At 43.3% G+C, this 19695-nt stretch overlaps 3 protein-coding genes across 7 annotated transcripts in view; 2 read left to right on the top strand and 1 right to left on the bottom strand.

Moving 5' to 3' along the window:
- The window catches only part of P4HTM (prolyl 4-hydroxylase, transmembrane), a 104492-nt gene extending 101919 nt beyond the window's left edge, over window positions 1–2573 (top strand). The window contains exon 10 of the mRNA XM_029601267.1: window positions 860–2573. The gene's annotated coding sequence lies outside the window, so the exon portion shown is untranslated. The remainder of the gene's footprint in view (window positions 1–859) is intronic.
- Window positions 2574–8294: 5721 nt separating this feature from the next.
- On the top strand, window positions 8295–16597 carry WDR6 (WD repeat domain 6). Of its 3 annotated transcripts, none has more exons than XM_029601254.1 (7): window positions 8295–8516; window positions 9989–10103; window positions 10334–12803; window positions 13263–13367; window positions 14587–14703; window positions 15541–15659; window positions 15942–16597. In XM_029601254.1, the coding sequence occupies exons 2-7, from the start codon at window positions 9995–9997 to the stop codon at window positions 16424–16426; spliced, it is 3405 nt and encodes a 1134-aa protein (XP_029457114.1). In that variant the 5' UTR covers window positions 8295–8516; window positions 9989–9994; the 3' UTR covers window positions 16427–16597. The 3 variants fall into 3 exon arrangements, with proteins under 3 accessions (XP_029457114.1, XP_029457115.1, XP_029457116.1); XM_029601255.1 differs by lacking the exon at window positions 8295–8516 and adding an exon at window positions 9189–9389; XM_029601256.1 differs by lacking the exon at window positions 8295–8516 and adding an exon at window positions 9396–9642.
- Window positions 12488–19695, bottom strand: part of DALRD3 (DALR anticodon binding domain containing 3) — a 142513-nt gene continuing 135305 nt past the window's right edge. For all 3 annotated transcript variants that reach the window (XR_003856637.1, XR_003856638.1, XM_029601259.1), the window contains one exon: window positions 12488–12809. The gene's annotated coding sequence lies outside the window, so the exon portion shown is untranslated. The remainder of the gene's footprint in view (window positions 12810–19695) is intronic.

Genomic DNA, 19695 nt, shown 5'->3' with positions numbered 1-19695 from the left:
AACTTTGACAAAAGTGTTGCGTGACAGGCCTCCATCTGATGATGTCACCCTTATGTGAGGACTACCATCCTGTTTGTCATGGGAGCACAAGTTATCCGACTAACTTTAACCAGATAACTTGTCAACTAACCGGCTTGATGAATATGGACCTCCTAATGTACAGTATATATATTGTTCATTGCTTTGTATTGAAGTTATCCAGTTAGCTTGTTACAGATAATACTGACAGGCTGAAGCCAGCATGGATGCATATATGGGATAATTTATTTATGTATTTATTTATTATTGGTTTTTATATACCGCCGCTCATCAGAGATATCACGTCGGTGTACATAGAACAAAATCATTAATTAATTAATGTCAGTGAATCTGTTGATCTCTGTCTTCATCTGCTGGTTGCCATGCTTAACCCACTTATCTGGACTGGTCTGATTGGACTCAAGGAAAGGAAGTTATCAGGTAAGAACTAATTTATCTGTTTTTTCCTTAACTGTATTCCTTCTTTCCTCCTGGATAAATCTGTGATTCCTTCCACCCCTCCTCCCTGACGTTTCACTTTGGCCAAAGCAGGACATCTCCCTGTTTAGACTGCATTGTTTGAGAGAAGGTGGAGTGGGAGTAATTGCAGGTAAAGATAGGATAAACAGCTTACAATAAAAATAAAAGTTGTAAAGTCTTTTATTCAGAATTTGTGATTAAAATTGGGCCACATTTCAATTACTGGAAAAAATATTTCAAGGAAAAATGAACATTAAACTGTACATGTTCTCTGATCATCATTGAAGATATTACCAGATTTGCTGAGTGACTTCTGTAAATAGAGATGTTCATAGATCACACTAATTTATTTATTTTGCAGAAGACTGGACCCAAAAAACCCACGAAATGCCATCGTACAGGTTGCTCTGTTTTCTTATTTCTTTCATTAGAGACACTTCTGCAAACCCATTTGTGTGCATTCCTGATCTATTTGAATTCCCCACATTTGCAAGAAAGATACGGTACATGCTGAATGTAGAGGGCCTTCTACATATGCAGCATTTCCTGTGGTGAATTGGAACAGCTTTGGTGTTTCTTCTTTCTACTTTAAATTCATATGGGAATGAAACCAAAGAACACTATCTATATAGACACTGGATATACACATATCTCTCAATGTAGCACAACCAAGCACTAATGTTCTGTAGCCAGCTAAAGAAGGATTGTGACTTTTCCCCACTGAGTTTGGAGGAAACAACAGACCATTGCCTGCACTCAGCAAGCTCACACAAACATGGAATAAAAAAATTGTATTCAAATATTCATTTATAAAGAGATCAACAAGATGCTAAATATTAGATGATGAACTGAATGAGGGATTTTTTACTCCATGTCCGTGTGGACAGAGGTTTCATGGCCCGGCACCTCCAAGTGCCCAACTTTGTGCTGGCTTTTTCCTTAACTTGTGACCCACTAATGAGTTTGAACTTGATGTAAACAGGATAGAGAGATCAGGGGATCAGTAAGCGCAATCATATAACATATGCCAGGTAGGTGAGAAAGTAGAATTGTCACACCAGAATCATCTTTTGTTTTTTTTGTTAGGGGCATATATATTTATAACTGATTAAGGGTACAGTAAAGTATACTGCAACTTATTTCTTGTCATATATTTATCCTGAAGAATATGCAATGCAGAATTATAAACAGGAATGTTGAACCTGGAGATTCTAAAGTTATTTGTGTCATTCAGATATTGAAATACTACAGCTCCAAACATAGTCCAATAGCTATACATATATGATAATGGTGACTACATTTTCAGTCTCCTCTTGAAGTTTATTAATTGTCCGTTGATGTGATATAAGCCCCATCCTTAACGAGATGGCAGGTTACGCAGGTGATGGAGTTGGCCTTGCCTCTTGCATTCTTTTCCTTATGTGGTTTCACACATTTTTTTAGTTTGAATTAAAGTAGTTCTGACATCTAGCGGACAATTGGTATAGCAGCTGGTAACAACATCATTTCTTGGGGACATGGAAGATATTCCAGGCTCCATTTTTCAGGTTAGAGGTATGTATTCTGATTACAAACTAGATTCCAATTACAGAATGGCACTCTCCATTCATTGCATGTGTGTTTACATCTACATATGAGAAGGCTGGAGGAAAAGCAAGAAATTAACTTTTTTTGTGTAAATCCATGTTCCATATGTCCTTCCCTTGAATTCAGTGATTTCTTCTGTTTTTTGAATACAGGAATTACATTTTTATATCTTTTTTTTAAGATTAACAGCAATACTTTATTTATAAGAGAACCGACTGTCTATTTATATTTTTAAAGAAACAGGAGTGATAAGAGTAGAATTAAAAGCAACATATGCTTGTAGATTCATCTTCATAAATCTGAAGCTGTCTGAATGGCCCTTTCTGCTCTCCAGGTGTCTCTGCTCTTCATAGATGGCTGCCTTTTCTTGTTTTGTGACATTTTGCACAATATTTGCATTGATTGCACCCAATGTATTTATATATTTATTGTATTATTACAGAGAGGAATGAAGCTGTTTGAACAGATAATAAAAGCTTTTAAAATGATTTGATTCCTTATTTAAATCATTGTTTTAAAATATTTCTTTACCCTGTGCACTAGCAGGAATACATCAATTGGTATATGCAGAATTCAACAGAAATTATTTTTTTTACAGATATATTAAATGTAAAATGCATTAATTAAAAAAAGTTAGGCCAGCTTGATTTTAAAGACTGCATTTGTGAGTTGGATTTTCTGCATAGAGAGGGACCAAAATTGCATTGCAAACCCCATCCATAATCCAAGTTTACTTTGGCTTGATTACAGTCCCTAAAGAATCCAAGAAATCAGGGAATACATGAAAAAGATCCTTATTCCCTGGCCCATCACTCTTCAGTTTACCTTCACCAGTGACAATTTAAGTGTTGCACCCGTCGGCCGCAGACGGCTGCACCCTCTATTGCTCACCTTTCTTCTACCTGACTCAGTTCATTTTGGAAAGATGGCTGCTTCCGATTCTCCTCACTGAACTCTCTGGCGTCCTTGGCCCGGCATGGGCGATTGCGTTCACCATCTTTCTCCAGGAGTCACGATTACTTCTTCGAGTTAGCAAGGAATCCTCCATGCTGTTCTCTCCATGTTACCAGATGCCCCCGCTCTGTGTCCGCTCGCTCCAGGATGACTTAGGTATCCGCTCCACGGGGGCCTTGCCTCGCTCCAGTTTACCCTCCGGGGTTATCTCCTACCAACTAGGACGCCTAAGGTACCTGCTCCTCGGGGACCTTGCCGTGCTCCTATCTTCCCTTTGGGGTTGCCTACTCAGTTGCCAGGACGCCTATGGTACCCGCTCCTCAGGGGCCTTGTTCATCCAGGACCTCCGCTCCTCAAGAGTTCCCTCTCTCTTCAACTACCAGCATCAGAGTGAGTACTGCCGCTTCAGTTCTGTCTTTGCATTGTCTCATCTCTCTCTCCATAGATCCTCGGCCTACCCCGCACTGCGGACCACTACCGGATCTATTGGCTATTCCATCTAAGCTTGGGTTCTCGGTCTACCCCGCTTCGCAGACCACTACCGGTCCCATTTCCCTCTTGAGATCTGGTGAGACTGTGGAACTGCCTTTTCCATCCTGCAATCTACAGACGGAACATTGCCATCTGGTTCCTCAGCTCCTGGCTGGAATCATCACCCTTTCCTCGGGTCACCATCTACGTTGCAGTACAATAAAGCTAATTCTCTGTGTCCATCTCTGCCTTGAGCTAGCCTATCGCTACAAGTCTGGTGCCATCTCTTACAGCGACCAAGGGCCCACGCTTCAATGTCCAAAACACAACATTAAGTATCTCAGCACCCATTTGTTCTTTCTGACACTAATCACTAGTCCTCCATTATTGGACCACCTTCACAAGTTCTTTGTAATTGTTTTCATGTGTAATCTCACCCATTTTACATTTCTGAAAAGTGCTTTGGATAAAAGTGCTACATGTAAACACATGACCAGAAATGAATTTAGGGACAAGATATATTTGCACTTTAAGAATATGTGATTTGTTGATATGGGCACTCAATACATTTTATCAATCATTTGTGTAGTGCATACCAGATGTATGCAGCACTGTACAGAGACATATAATGGACTGTCTCTCTCAGGAGAGCCTACAGTCTATTCAAGTTGGACAGACGAAGCACAACAAAAACAAATAGGAGGTTTTGAGTCAAAACAGTGAGGCCCTGATTGGGAAGAAGTAAACCAGGAGGGTTATATAAGTGGGATTAAATTGAGGAAGGGCAATAATACCATACTTTTGAGACTCCAGATTGACACCCAGCTTGATCAGCATTTCAACATGAAGCCATTTGAATGAATACAAAAGTAATGCAAATTATTGTGTGAGAAGATGAGCACATTTTATCAAAATGTTTCATCTAATAGAGAATCTAATAGATATAGAAAACAACCGTGATGATGTCATCTGTGATATAATCAGCGCACAAAAGGTGCAGAGTAGTGATGAGCAAATAATGGTCTGCAGGAAGCTTTGATCCAGCCTGTGAGAAGATGGTTCCTGGCCTGCAGCAGTGACAACCATGGGTTAGAAGTGATGCTGCCATGTGCCTTCATCAGAAGGCAGCACCTCAAGTTGGCATTTAGGAATATATATATATATATATATATATATAATATAATTATTTATTTATGGATGGATGGATGGGGGGTTTTTTATACCTGTATTCGTGGGTACATCATATCGGTTTACAGAGAACTTAACGAATTACAAAAAACAAGGGAGGGGAGAACAGGGAAGCCAGGGTACACAAAATAATGTATCCTAAAATAACAAGAAAAAAGTATCTTAATATATAATGGGAGTAAAGTACAGGACTAACAATGTACAGGGTAGCCTGGGATAATATATATACAAGGTGTATGGTACAATATAGTACAACATAATACATATACAAGGAGTAAGGTAAATAATAGACATATGTACTGATATTCACGAGGTATAAAGTACAGGGCTAACAAAGATTTATATGTGATCAACAGGGAATATTGTATAATGCGAGGAAAACTGAAAAAGAAAAACAGCAAAAAAAAGGGGGGGGGGGTAGTATATAAAGTACAGGGGGGAGGGGTGACCCAGTGTCTTATCACCAGAGGAATATCCCTTTCATCTCACCCAAAACTCAGACCCTCATTAGGCTCCCAATTTGGACCTGAGCCCCATGTGGCCCTCGGATGAAATGTTTTTCCATCCCTGGTGCAGTTACAGGGGCATGGGTATCAACATTTCCTGACCTTTTTGGAGGGAGAGGTGTTAAGCTTTCTATAAGACGCAGTGTTCCTGCATAATAGTAGATTTTGAATGATTTCCTGCTATGGATTTCTCATTGAAAATGGTTTCTACCAACACTATAGCTGATTTGGTTTAGGGGACCAAGATAGCTGCAGTTGCTTGACCCATTTTAAGCATTCTTCCTAGGGTGAACTTTAAACCTTTTTATGTATTCTTTACAGTAAGTACTGTAAGAAAATGTTATGCACCTAACCAATTGTTCATTGTTATTATCTGCATGTGGAAAGTTAAAACAGTCAAAACGAGGAACAAGGGGGCAGGAACACTGCAGGTGATGGGGTTCCCCAAGCTCTGCCAACTCTAAACAAAGAGGAAGGGGCCAGTGGTTTGAGAACTGGGGGCTGGTGAGTCTCCCAAGGTCCCACCAGTCAGAGAGAAGAAGGATCTTCTGCCCCAATGGCAGCCCAGGAGATGACAGCAGCAGGGGACCTGGAAGGAGGTTCTTTAACTACTGGGGCCTGTGAAACAACAGCAGGGCTTTGGTGGAGGTAGAGAGGGGGGAGGGACGAGTGGGAGAAAGTAAGAGAGTAGGAGGACACAAGGAAGAGTAGAGGAGGGGAAGAGACTGCACTGGGTAGGGGTGGGATATGTGGGGAGAGAAGACCATCAGCGTACAGTGATGAGTGAAAGAAAAGAATGAGAGGGCTAAGGAGACGGGAAGTTGAGAAAAGTGGGAAGACGAAAGAGATGTCTACATCTTGTTAGGGAGTGGAGAAAACAGCCCTCAGACAGGAAAGACAGTAATGACAGCAGATAAAGACCGAATGCCAAAGCATTAAAAGATGCGTTCTGTTAAGATTACCCCCCATTCTGTTAAGGCTGGTAACTGCCTTTCCGTGGTGGTTACTCCCATGCATTCCATTACAAGGTTTAACTGCCATTCTGTGCAGGTTTCCCCCGTACATTGTGTTAAGGGTAGTAACTGCCTTTCCATGTAGATTACCTCAAGGAGCCCTCGGTGCAGAAACAAAAGACTTACACGGAGAGTTGCTGGAAGAGAGGGACAGGTTGTAAAGAATGCCACTGGAAATTTTGCGCACTCCATGGAATAAAGTTTTCAAGGTTTTGTTTTGTTTTTTTGGGGGGGGGGGGGGGGTCCTGGGAGCTCTACGCTTCTCCCTCCTGACCAGGTTAGCACCACGCTGGCTGCCAGACCTCGACCAGTGTTGTTGAGCACAAAATTCAGAGCGGCGACTTGCCCCCATCTCACTTGGTTTAAGGAGAAAGACGGGTGCGGCTGTCCCTTCTCCGCATGCTGCTTGTTAATTTTCACATTCCGGGTGGGCAGTGGCGTAGCCAGAATTGATTTTTTGGGTGGGCACAAGGTTAACATGGGTGGGCTGTAGGCATGCAGGTCTACTAGTTGTTTTTTTACTGATAAATAATGCCAAATTATGCAGCATAGCATTCACATCTACGCCTGAGGTTTACTTAATGATACAAACATAATTCACGGTGATTTGTGGTACTTTAGCCTTCTTATTATTACGATTTTATACACAGCTCCTACCTGTCCATAAATTTTGAGAGAGCGGTTGTGTTGCTTATATTTAAATTGCTAACATCTCAAAATATAGATATATATTTTTACCTTTGTTGTCTGATCTTTGTATTTTTCTGATCAGTTGGTCCTGGTTTCTTTTTCCCTTATAGCTCATTTCCTAATTCCTTTTCAGTGTCTTTCTTCTATTACTGTCTTCTTCCCTTCCACACACACACACACACACACTTTCTCTCACAGACTCAAGCTCTCACTCTTATATGCTCTCCCCCCCCCCCCCCACAAGCTCACATTCTCTGCAGACACACATACAAGTTCTCACTTTCTCACCCCTCCCCAGGCTTATATTCTTATGCACACACAGACGCACATCCAGGCACCCATTCTCACCCATACACATAAACCCAGACTCCCATTCTCACCCACAAACCCATGCTCCCAGTCTCACCCACACATATTCAAGCTCCCATTCTCATCCATACATATACACATTTAAGGTCCTATTCTCACCCACACATACACACATTCAAGCACCCATTCTTATCCACATATTCAAGCTTCCATTCTCACCCACCCACACAAACCCAGGCTCTCATTCTCACCCATATATACACACATTCAAGCTCCCATTCTCACCCACCCACAAACCCAGGCTCCCATTCTCACCCACACATACACACATTCAAGCTCCCATTCACCCACATATTCAAGCTTCCATTCTCACCCACACATACACACATTCAAGCTCACATTCTCACCCACACACAAACCCAGGCTCCCATTCTCAACCACACATACACACATTCGAGCTCCCATTCACCCACATATTCAAGCTTCCATTCTCACCCACATACACACCCAGGCTCCAGTTTTCACCCACACACACTCCCATTCTCATCCACACATACACATTCAAGCACGTGCACAGCTTCCGCTTCCTCCCCCCAAAGCAGGAAGATCAGCTGCCTCTCCTGCTGCCACCGAACTCCTGCTATCTTCGGGCGTCGGGCCGTATGGCCCGCCGATCTTCCTGCTTGGGGGGGAGGGAGGGAGGAAGCGGACGTTGTGTGCTGCGCTTCCGCTCCTCCCCCCCCCCCAGGAAGTTCGGCGGGCCCGACGCCCGAAGATAGCAGGAGGCCGGTGGAGCAGGAGAGGCAGCTGATCTTCCTGTTTTGGGGGAGAAAGCGGAAGCTGTGCGCGGCGCTTCCGCTCCCCCACCCCAAAACAGGAAGTTCGGCGCCCGAAGATAGCAGGAGAACGGGTGGCAGCAGGAGAGGCAGCTGATCTTCCTGCATTGGGGGGGAGGAAGCGGAAGCTGCGCGCGGCGCTTCCGCTCCCCCCCACCCCCGAACAGGAAGACCGGTTGGCCATACGGCCGCAGCAGCGCTGCACCATGTGTGCCGTGATGGCGCGCGAGGCGTGGGTTCTCTTGTTCGCTGTCGCGGGGATGGGATCCCGCGACAGCCTTGCAGTTCCGGTGCCAGTTGGGTGGGCCTGGGTCTAAGTTGGGTGGGCACCTGCCCACCCGTGGCTACGCCACTGCGGGTGGGGCATCGTGCTGGCTTTGAGAGCCACCACCGGGGTCTCTTGCTGTTGCTAGGAGCTGGTGCGGACGTATCTGAGCTGCTGGCGGCGGTGACTTTTTCCACGGGTAAGGATTCTCGGCAACGAACTGGTTTCGTTTACATCTTTTAATGTCTTCCGTTTTTAAATTACTAACAAACGAATGCTCGCGTGTCCTCTACTTTCCGGGGGGATCAAAATTCTCAATTCCGACGGGTAAGATGAGAAAAAGTAACTCTAGTGGAGGGTCTGTGAGCCAAAAAAAAACGGGTCCAACGGAAACGGCAAGTCTCCCAACAAACTGAAAATAGACCTTATGGAAAAAGATCAAGTAGCGCTTTAAAATGAGATCTCACATGACTTCACAACCTCTACACTACAGAACTAACGTAGCTAGATTTGGTCGTTTTCCTCCTCAGACTTTCATTCTCAAAAGGTTCCACCTGTTTGCCAACCAAGGGGTCCTATTGTGCTTTGGGCAGTGCCAGATGCCTGCCGGATTTTTGACATTTTTCTTCTGAAAAAGAAAACCAAAACATGTGTTCTGCGTGTGCTGACCGTTCTCTGCATGCTGTTCCATCCCGTCTTATTTCGTTTGTCAACTGATTTCCCGTAACAAAAAAAAAAAAGTGGTTTGAGGGTGAAGAACTTCAGGCACTACCTTGGGCTCCATTTCCCTTCTGTTCAAGTCCCCTGTTCTCTTTTCACACTTCCGGGTCGGCCGGTATAAATTCTGTTTTATGGGTCGTATGGCTTTTTGTTCTTTTTTTTTTTTTGCTTCTTAACTCTCCTGCGATTCCAGCCCTGCTCCCACTGTTTCTGTTGCTTCTCTGATGCTGTGCAAGAATAACAAAGCATGAGGCGCTGAGAAACAGCTGATCTCAGCTCAGACCTATCCCCAAACTCTCTGACTGGGACTATCCGCTGCTCTAGATGGACGCACTATACCTAATAAAATAAAGTAGCTATTAGCTTCATTAAGTTTTAAGAAATGGGGATAAAATAGCTAACATTTGTCTATGAAGTTTGTAGTTCATTTGGTAACTGGCATGTATTGTAAAATTATGATTACATTTTCTCCTGATTGACTAAAAGACAGTCTAGAATATGGGCCTGAGTTTTTGTTTGGTTGTTTTGTGTTCTCTTGTACAGAATGTGCATGTTTATCTGGTGGTTAATGTTCTTACCTTTTGGACACTGAATGAAGGCTTAATGTGAGTTTTCCTTAGCAATTGTATTGACATTACCATTGTCTTCTCATCTATATTATCGCTGTACTATAAAAACAAAATTTATGTGTTAATTTCTGAGACAGTGGTTTGTGTTGTAATGATTTCTTGGCAACTTTACGTCATTATTAATCTGATTCCATCAGCTTTGAATAACAATAGTTTGGACTGATTTGTACTAGTTTAGGTATTTGGGGGAAAAGTGTATGTACAGCATTTGTTTGCACTAAACAAGTTTTGTATAAGTGTATTTATGAGCATTAAAATCAGTCAGACTTTCAAGATAATAAAAGCTTAAAGGTAACCTGATTTATACTTTTTATGTTGATAGGTATCCATGAGAGAAAAAGACGAAGATACAGACTTTGCAGCCATGTTGATGGAGTCTGTGCTCTTACTCACTCCTGTCACGGCCTTAGAGTTTGTAGGGGACCATCTTCTGTCAGGTAAATCTGGAATTATTGGCAACACTTTATTCTGGTTGCCTGATATAGCCATTTTTATAAGATTTTGTTTTGCTTGGCATATCATTGTCAGGTGTTTATGATTGAATATTGTTAGTTTTATTATGCTTTGCTACAGTAAACTTCTGATGCATTGCAGTGTGTTGAGTGCAATCAGTAAGCTTACTTTTCTTTTTAGTACTTTGTTGTAACTTTGACTTTTTCCATTTTAGGTGAAGGGCCTAACCTTACTGTGCATATCTTGAAGCATGGGGGTAAACACACAGTGAGGCATTCACAAAGTGTGCTCAGAAATTACAACATTCACAAGATTAAACATTGCATCTGTCCTGCTTCTGGAGATGAGAGGACTGTCTTGGCCGTGTTCGGAGGTAAAGGTCTTATCATCCTGCAATTGATCACCTTTGATGACAAGATGAAATTAATTGAAGTGTGTCAATTCCAAGAGCTGCATGACTGGATTTGGGATCTTCAGTGGTTAAAGAATAGTCCGGAGATTGTCTCTTACGTGGCTTTAGCTCTTGGACACAACTCAGTGGTGCTTTATGACTATACCACACAAAGAATACTTAAAGAGGTTCACTGTGAAGAAAAATGTATTTTGTATTCTGCTCATTTTGTTGGAAACAGCTGGAATGAATTGTGTTTGATTGCTGGGACAGTCTTTAACCAACTTGTTGTCTGGCGTATGGTTGGTCCCATCGATGATGCGGGAAGGATAAAGCCCAAATGCAGAATCAGTGGACATAGCGGTGTCATCTTTAGTATTTTCTACTTAGAAAGCAAAGGCTTGTTGGCTTCTGCATCAGATGACAGAAGTCTTCGGGTGTGGTATGTTGGTGACCTAAAAGCAACTGAAAATCCTGTTCAGTGTCGTCTTGTGTTATATGGTCACCAGTCTCGAGTTTGGTCAGTCAAATTACTAAGTGACTGCATCATTAGCATTGGAGAAGATTCAGCATGTATTGTATGGAATTACACTGGAGATATTATGCATCATTTTAAAGGTCATAAAGGCCGCAGCATAAGAGCAATGTCTGTCCATGAAACCAATGGGTGGGTAGCCACTGGTGGGGCTGATTTTGGCATCAAACTCTGGAATATTAATGGAAATAAAGCTGATGGATCTGGTCTCTTACAGCTAAACTTCAGTGCCTCCAACAGGAAGGGGACACCAAAAGCTGTAAAACTGGTTGACATAAATTGTCTTTTAATAATGACTGATACTGGAGGCTTATACACTTATGATTTGACTTGTAAAATTTGGAAATTTGTATTGGAGGACACAAGCTACCAATCTTACAGTTTACTTGAAGTGGTTAGATTAACTAATAACTGTGTGATATGTGCTATTGGTAATATAACAGGACACATAAAACTATTTACTCTTTGCCACCCTGAGGAAGCTAAAGACTTAAGACTTTATGAAGGAAAAGTTCATAATCTGACCTGGACATTACCTCAAGGCCAAACTTCAGATTTGTGCAATCTATTTTCTTCTGGCCCAGATGGAATACTGATTTGGTTGGAAATATCATGCTCTTCAGGACAGATCAAATTTATTGCACAAAAATGTCAGTTTTGTTTGCCATTGTGCAAACAGAGATGGCATACAAGCCTAGCATTTTTGCCCAAAGAAGAGCTGATTGTTGTTGGTGACCGCAGAGGGTCCTTATTGCTGTATTCCTGTACCACTGCTCAGAAAGACATTGCAGTACAGGCACTGATGGAAGAAAGTGGGGGAACCTATATAACAAAGAATTCTATGTGTCACAATTTAGAGCTTGCAAACATGGGTGAACAAAAAAATGTTTCTAGCAGAGGGCAGAAACTCCAAGCAGAAGGTCCTAGCTCCTTTCTGTTTGGGGTTCATGGAAAGCTGGGAGTGACATCAGTGAGCCATCATGATGACTTGATATACAGTACTGGGAGAGATGGTTGCTACTGTCAACTTAATGTAGAAAAAGGGCAATTGAAAGTTCTGAGAAAACAGAAACCTTGTAAAGGGATGGACTGGATTGAGAAACTTTGTTTCACTCCCACTGGTGACCTGCTGGTGATGGGTTTCCATTCCACAAACTTTGTCCTCTGGAGCACAAGAACCAGTGAGAAGCTCCTCTGTGTTCCCTGTGGTGGAGGTCACAGGTCTTGGAGCTACGACTGCTCTTTATCCACCAAGATCTTAGCTTACATCAAGTCTGGTGACATATTTATCTATCAAAACAGATCTGCTGACAGCAGTCAATGTGTCCTTAAAGATTCACTACATGGACGAGAGCTCACCTGTGTAAGGCATATAGGAACAATACAGACATCTACTAAGCAGGCTGTAAATATTTTGCTTACAGGTAGTGAAGATACCACTGTGAGTATTTTAGCTTTTAATGAGCTGACAAACAAAATATTCCAACTAACAACAATCAGTACTCACATATCGAGTGTAAGAGCCCTGGCTTCATTAAGAATCCATAGCAAGAAACTGGAGAACTCTCCCATGTCCACTGTTTTTTTCTCAGCTGGAGGCAGGGCAGAAATTGAATGTTATAGGTTATTAATCAGCTGTGAGTGTGGCAACAATGACATCAGATGCCAGGTGATCCATGTGGCTTCTCATAGGCTGGATGAACACTGGGATTGTATGAAGAACAAGCACAAAGTCATCAAAATGGATCCAGAAACCAGGTATTGCTGTAGACATAAAAGGATATAATGACAATGACACAGTTACTGAATTGTGTTGGGATTCTTCAGTTGCCGCAATAAAATTATAAATTGCATTCACATAAAATGTTTGGAATTCTCCTTTGATCAGGACATATAAAAGTTTATACCCTGCACTTTTGGATTGGGATTCTTCAGTACCCCCATCATATGCTACCGTAGTATTGCTTGTCCTACCAGATCTAGGCTAGAAGACATACTAGCATGTAATCCTTTTTTGTAATGGAAGAAAATAAGCAATAATGCTCTGGAATAGGGAAGCAACAGAAATTGGTAAAACTAGTTAGACCTGTATTTGGCTGGCAAAACACACATGAGCACGAAAATCATAAATGCAAGCAAATTTCAATAGATATCAAAGTGAAGGAGGGTGAACAAGATAGGCAAAGATGTATAAAATTGTTTAACCTATTTTTCAAGGTACATGTCCATTGTGGTGGTGGATGAGGAAAGAGATCTTGATTCAAGGCAGTTTGTCTCCTCCTCCTTGTTCCTGGCTGCAGCATGCAGTGACGGCAGTGTGAGGTGAGATGTGTGCAGAACGAGACGTCTGTTTTTATTTTATTTTTAAATATTTTATTCATGCTGAGGGTGGGTTATAATACCCATCATAATCTTAATTCACTCTGTATAAATACCCAAGGTATTTATCCAGTTCTGGGTTCTGTATTGGGAGTCACTCCCAGGAAAAGCATCATGGAGCCCTTGTGGATAATGCATTGAAGTCCTCAGCTCAGTGTGCACAGCAGTCAAAAAAAGCAAATAGAATATTAGGAATGATCCAAAAGGAATGGAGAATAACATAGAAAATAGATTATTGCCTCTGTATCAACCAATGATTCAACTGCACCTTGAGTTCTGTGTGCAGTTCTGGTCGCCCCATCTCAAGAAAGACATAACGGAACTAGAAAAGGTTTAGAGGAGGGTGGCAAAAATGATAAAGGGAATGGGATGGCTCACCTATGGTGAGAGGCAATGCAGATTGTGGCTCTTCAGCTTGGAAAAAAGACATCTGAGAGGGGACATGATAGTTTATAAAATTATGAGTGGGGTGGACTGGATAAATAAAAGATGGTTATTTGCCCTTACAAATAATGCTAAAACAAGGGTGCATGCCATTAAATTAACAATCAACAGAGTTAAAACAAATCATAGAAATTACTTTTTCACTTGGTACACAATCAAGCTGTGGAATCTGTTGCTAGAGAAACGTGGTCAAGACGACTTGCCTAGCAGGGTTTAAAAGAAATTTGGACAAGTTCCTGGAGGAAAAATTCATAATACACTATTAGCCAGGTAGACTAAAGAAAGCCATTGCTATCCCTGAAAGTGTGTATGATTTTGTAAATTGCTAAGAATTGTAGATTGGTAGTATATAAATGTATTAATAAATAAATAGATCTGCCAGGTACTTGTGACACATACTGGTCACTGTAAGAGGATACTGGACTCGATGGACCTTGGTCTGACCCAGCATGGCATCCATAAGGAGTCATCCATTACCTAGTAACATATGTGCTAAGCTACTTTTTTTTTTGTTATAAATATCACAAAACAAAAACAAAAAGCCTTGGAGGAAATGCGTGCAGGTTGTAGTGCAGAAAGTGGTGTCAGTGTTTGGGTACTTGCAAGGTACTTGTAGCCTGGATTGGCCACTGTTGAAAACAGGATGCTGGGCTTGGACCCTTGGTCTGACCCAGTATGGCAATTTCTTATGTTCTTATTCCCACTTGTGTTATTTCAGGTTATTCCTGATGTCTGAGTGCTCCCAAAAGCTGCTTCTCATCGCAGAGTCTTCTCACCACCAGCGTTGCGTTCTCAAAGTGGAAACATTTATGCACAGATTTGCGGCAGGTAGAAGGTGAGCTGCTGTATACAGAATTTCCATAAGGAAGCTGATGGAATGTTAGAGGTATAGCTTGGAAGTGAAAGGGCTAGTTTGTACTATCCCTTGGGAACCAGAACACTGTACAGTTTTTAAAGTAATTGTAAAATATATTTATATTTTAAAACTACCTCTTGATTTCTTTCCTCAATCTACTTTGTATCCTGACCAGACAGGTTTTGAATATCACTATAATTCCAGTTACCTCTTGACCAACCCTTCACAGAAGCATAGAATATGATAGCAGATAAGGACTGTAAGACTCATCTATATAGTCCAATTTACTTCCTGCTACAATACCTTATTTTTTTTAGCTCTGTCTGTGCTCCTTCCTTATTCCTCTTCAAGGCCCATTTAGAAACTGCCTCGTTCTCCCTTACTTTTAACTTTTACTCTTAAAAAGTATGTATTAGTACCTTCACCACTGCAATATGTTTTGGGACATATGTGTTGGGGCTTAGAACATGGATTGTATTGTTACTACATGTAGCTCATGATCCCTTCTCCTTTGCACTAAATGTTGTCCCTTTCCACACTGGCCATTCATTCTCTTAAATTAGTTACATGTTGTTCAGTAGAGTGCCACAGAGGGTTTCTGGTATATTCTTGATTTATCTCTCATATTTGTAGAAAGTCTCCAACACAGGTACAGTGTTTGCAAGCATAAGACTGAAATAGTTAGGAGCAGGCGGTTTCAGATTATAGCAGTAATTGTTTTGACAGCTTCCTGTCATTTTCCAGGAAGAGATTAGAATGGTCTGTCCTGTACATGAATTTTAAACAAAACAAACCATTTTTGTTTTCCATTTCCAGGAGAGTATTTCTGTGTAGCACAGCCACGGATGGCATCATAGCATTCTGGGATATCACTACCATTATGGACTTCGCTAAGAGCACTTTGGAGCTCATAGATAGAGCAATTCAGCCAAAGGGTAGGAGATCATTATATTACATTTATGCAAATCTAAGATGTTGCTGGACAAGGAAAGCTATACAATGGGTTGTTGCACTGATGATTTAATGCTTCCAAGTGCAATCCTCTCTCTCCTCTTCTCCCTGCCCCTCTTGGCTTTGCTGTTTTCATCAAGGTCACGTGGGCTCAGCCTTCTAAAGCTCTCAAGTCTCTTGCTTGAGTTCCTGAAGTGTTTATATGTTTATTCCTGTAAATCCAATTTCTTAGCATGTGTTTTTTTTTTGTTTTGTTTTTTAAACAGACCTAGGGATCCCATTATTGACTGTTCAGGCTCATCAGTCTGGGATAAACAGCCTCCATGTTCAAAAGACAGAGGAAGGATATTACCTTGTGGCCAGTGGAGGAGATGATAATTCCATTCACATCTGTGTCCTTGCCATAGAAATGACACCTGGCAATGTGATGTCATCTAAGCTTGGAGACACAGCACAGTATGAGCTGGATTGTGGATCTTGCATCCAGCTGCTGAAGAAGTTTGTAGTGGTATCTGCCCATGCAGCCCATATAACAGGACTAAAGCTCCTCCAATCAGACCTGCTGGTGTCTGTTTCTGTGGATCAGCGTTTTACATTATGGAGACTGGGTGACAATGGCCTTCACTTCCTGTGTAGCAAGTTTTGTCATGTGCCTGATGTAGCTGACCTGGACTGCTGGACAGAGGGAGAGCTGGTTCATTACAACATCTTATGTGGCCAGGGGCTTCAGATTATCAAGTATATAATGTGATTAAAAGTTAAATATCACCTGTAGAAATATAAGTAATGTTTATATGAGAGATAACATTGTCAAATAATGGAAATCATGCTGCCCATGTGAAAGGACTCTGTGTGCTGAATGCCTGTATTTATTAAAACATTAGAAAGAAGAATTACTTTTACTCATTAAAATGATTTTTATATAAAATCTCCTTTCATCCTATCCTTGTCAGTAACAAAGGCAGCTGCTCACCGTTATGTATTATCTCAAGCAAAGTAACAGCTATAAGTTATAGTTTCTTAAATAAGCTTTCCCTGTACGTACCCAGATCAGTCCAGACTCCTGGGTTCTGCCCCCTCTGCAGCAGATGGAGACAGAGAACGTTTTTCTGACACTGTCACACAACCTGAGGTGCCACCTGCAGTCCCTCAGTATTTCTCTGTCTCCAGCAGATGGTGGAGGTGCAAAGCCTGCGGCCTGTTAAACAAAAAAAACCCAAAACAAAAGGGATATTCCGATCAGAATCTTCAGGGATTAAGAGCCGCCCAGGGGTAGATCCTGGCAGGGTCACCCCCCCTGGTTCCTGAGGTAGACGAGTAGGGGGTCGGGTTCCTTTTGTTGCTCAGTCCTCTGCTGATCGGCTGAAACCTGGGGGTCCCTGTTCCATCACCCTGTGGGACTGCTCGAGCCTGTGGCCATTCTTCTTAAGGGAAATGCCTCTTTCCCTGTACATACCAGATCAGTCCAGACTCCTGGGTTCATTCATCCGTGCCAGCAGGCGGAGACATAGAAAGTAAAACTGCCACTGCTTTATATATCCTGATGCCCCCTGCAGTTCCTCAGTATTTCTCTGTCTCCAGCAGTGGAGGTCTCATGCTTGAACCCTGCAGTTTGGTCCAGTATTTTTTTTTTTTTAATTCTTTGATTCTAGGTTGAGCCTTGCTCCCAGGGGGTCGGGGTTGCTCGTGAGGAGCCCCCATCCTGTTTGGTTGAGGTGGGGGGCTGTGACCCTTTTGTACGCCCGTGCCCCAAAGTAACCGTGGGGTGCACATCCGGTGGTCCGGATCCCTCCCTGCAACAAGTTGGCTCCCAAGTTGATTTTTTTCTCATGTTCCTCTCCTTTTTAATTATATTGCTGAATTGAGCTGGACAGCTGTCTTCAGTACTAGGAGGGGAAACTTTCAGTGAGGTTGCTTTTAGAGCAGTAAAGTTTATTTAAAAAAAAAAAATTAGGTAGCAGGAATAGGTAGGAGCTTGTATCTGCTCTCTTCTCCCCCCCCCACCCCGGCCCGGTTTCGATGTTTTTTTTTCCTCTGGTTTGTTCAATTTCTGATTTGTTTTTCCTGCTTCTTTGTTGGGCCGCCGACGCAATGGTGAGGGGGGTGGCTTGTTGCGCGTGTGGGTCGATCCCGGCGAGGCTGAATCACCACGGTTTGTGCGTGGCTTGCATTTCAGGGGGAGGGGGGGAGGGCCCCTCAGAGCTCCCTAGGCCGGCTAAATGACAGAGAGGCATTTCTGATCCTTCCCTAACAGCTCCGGGCTCTGCAGCTACCACGAGGTGTCCTGTTGCTGTAACCGTGGGAACGGTAGCCACCTTGAATCCCCCGGCGGTCCGGCCCATGTTTCCTGAGCCTGTAGAGGACCACCCTCTAGTGCTTTTCCCGGTGCTCCCAGGTCCTATAGAGGGACAGGGGGCCCTGGAAGGACCTCGGGGAGGGGGGGCCCTTTTTGCCTCCAATTGACAGTCGGCGGGCTCTGGCCCCTTTTTCGCTGGAATTTGTGCTTCTGATGTACAAGGTGTGTTTGGCACAGTATGAGGGGAGTGTGCCTAGCGGAGGGGGGTCAGCATGCCCCTCTGCTCCCGGAGCCTGGCTTGTCCCAGGGCGGATTGCTGCCTGACTCGGCTTCAGGTCAGGGCATGTTGCAGGGAGGCACTGCACCTGCGCGAGGGTTGTGCGTGTCCACAGTGGCACCACAGGGGGATCCCGCCAGCCCAGGGATAACACTGGTCGGTACTTGGGCAACGGACCCAGATGTGGTGGATGCCGACCCAGGTGGTGACTTAGATTCTGGGCAGAGGGGGATGACCCCAAGATCCTCAGTTTGTTCTGCAGAGACGAACGGATGTCATTTTGTATTCTTACAAGGCTGCTGCGCGGGCCGCGGAAGGGGATTTTCCTACCTCCTTGACGCCAGTGCCAGGAACCTCTGGAGGGGGTCCAGACACTTGAGGGCCCCTTTTAGGAAGTGAAGAGGATGCCCCGTGGGATTATGATTCTTCTTCCTCTCTTTGGACTTTGTGCTTCTCTTGCACAAGAAAGTCCCTGTGGCGCAGGTCTGGTCAGGAAGCTTCCATGACTCCTGCTAAGAGATATAAGCCCTCTAGGGCTACAGGGGCCACAAGGATCAGGCGGGTTCCCAGGCTTCCACCCTGACGTCCACCAAGGACATCTCACCCAAGGATTCCTGGGCTGATGAGGTTCCACGCAAGGTCCTCTGGGTTTGGTGGACCACCAGGAACCAGATGAAGAGGTGTTGAAGATCCCAGCAGTCGATGGTGATGACCCCAAGGTGGTTCGGTTGTTCCTCAAGGAGGAGTTGGCTCCCCTTATACCAGCTGTTTTGCAGGAACCTGGGTATAGAGGTCACGCAAGAACACTCTGAATTGGGAGCAGTGGATCCGATCATGGTTGGCCTTCAGGGGTCCTACAAGGGCTTTTATCTTTCATATGTCTGTCAGCGATTTGCTGTTTAGAGAGTGGGATACTCCCAGACTGGCTTAAAGGTCAGCAGAGCCATGGATAAATTATACCCTTTGCCTCAGGATGCACTAGAGCTTCTGAAGATCTTGAAGATGGATGCCTCTTTGTCGGCAGTTACTAAGAAGATGACCATTCCCATGGCTGATTCAATGGCATTAAAGGATCTTCAGGATATGAAGCTGGAGGTGTACCTCAAGATTTTTGAGGTGTCTGCCTTAGGCATTTGAGCAGCTATGTGTAGCAGTTTTATGTTGAAAGCTGGCTCATGCTGGGTGCAGCAGTTGCAGGCTGACAAGCCCTTATCTGAGTCTGAGTTAAAACAAGCCAAGCATCTGGAAGCAGTGGTGGTGTATAGTGCTGATGCTTTATATGATCTCGTCTAGACCTCCTCCAGATCTATGATGTCAGCAATTTTGGCTCGGAGACTCCTCTGGTTGAGGAACTGGACGGCTGATGTTTTGTCCAAGTCCCAGTTGGTGTCGCTACCTTTTAAAGGGAAATTGCTGTTTGGCAAGGACTTGGAGGAGATGATCAAAT

The sequence above is a fragment of the Rhinatrema bivittatum genome, chromosome 4, assembly GCF_901001135.1.
Source record: "Rhinatrema bivittatum chromosome 4, aRhiBiv1.1, whole genome shotgun sequence".
Classification (NCBI taxonomy): Eukaryota; Metazoa; Chordata; class Amphibia; order Gymnophiona; family Rhinatrematidae; genus Rhinatrema; species Rhinatrema bivittatum.
This window is presented reverse-complemented; position numbering and strand designations above follow the sequence as displayed.

What these genes read in the sequence shown, in the direction of transcription:
- WDR6 (XM_029601254.1), top strand. Translation starts at nt 9,995, where the DNA reads ATGAGAGAAAAAGACGAAGATACAGACTTTGCAGCCATGTTGATGGAG. An exon ending in TGCAGTGACGGCAGTGTGAG is followed by an intron (nt 13,368 to 14,586) that starts GTGAGATGTGTG and finishes GTGTTATTTCAG; the next exon opens with GTTATTCCTGATGTCTGAGT. An exon ending in AGATTTGCGGCAGGTAGAAG is followed by an intron (nt 14,704 to 15,540) that starts GTGAGCTGCTGT and finishes TTCCATTTCCAG; the next exon opens with GAGAGTATTTCTGTGTAGCA.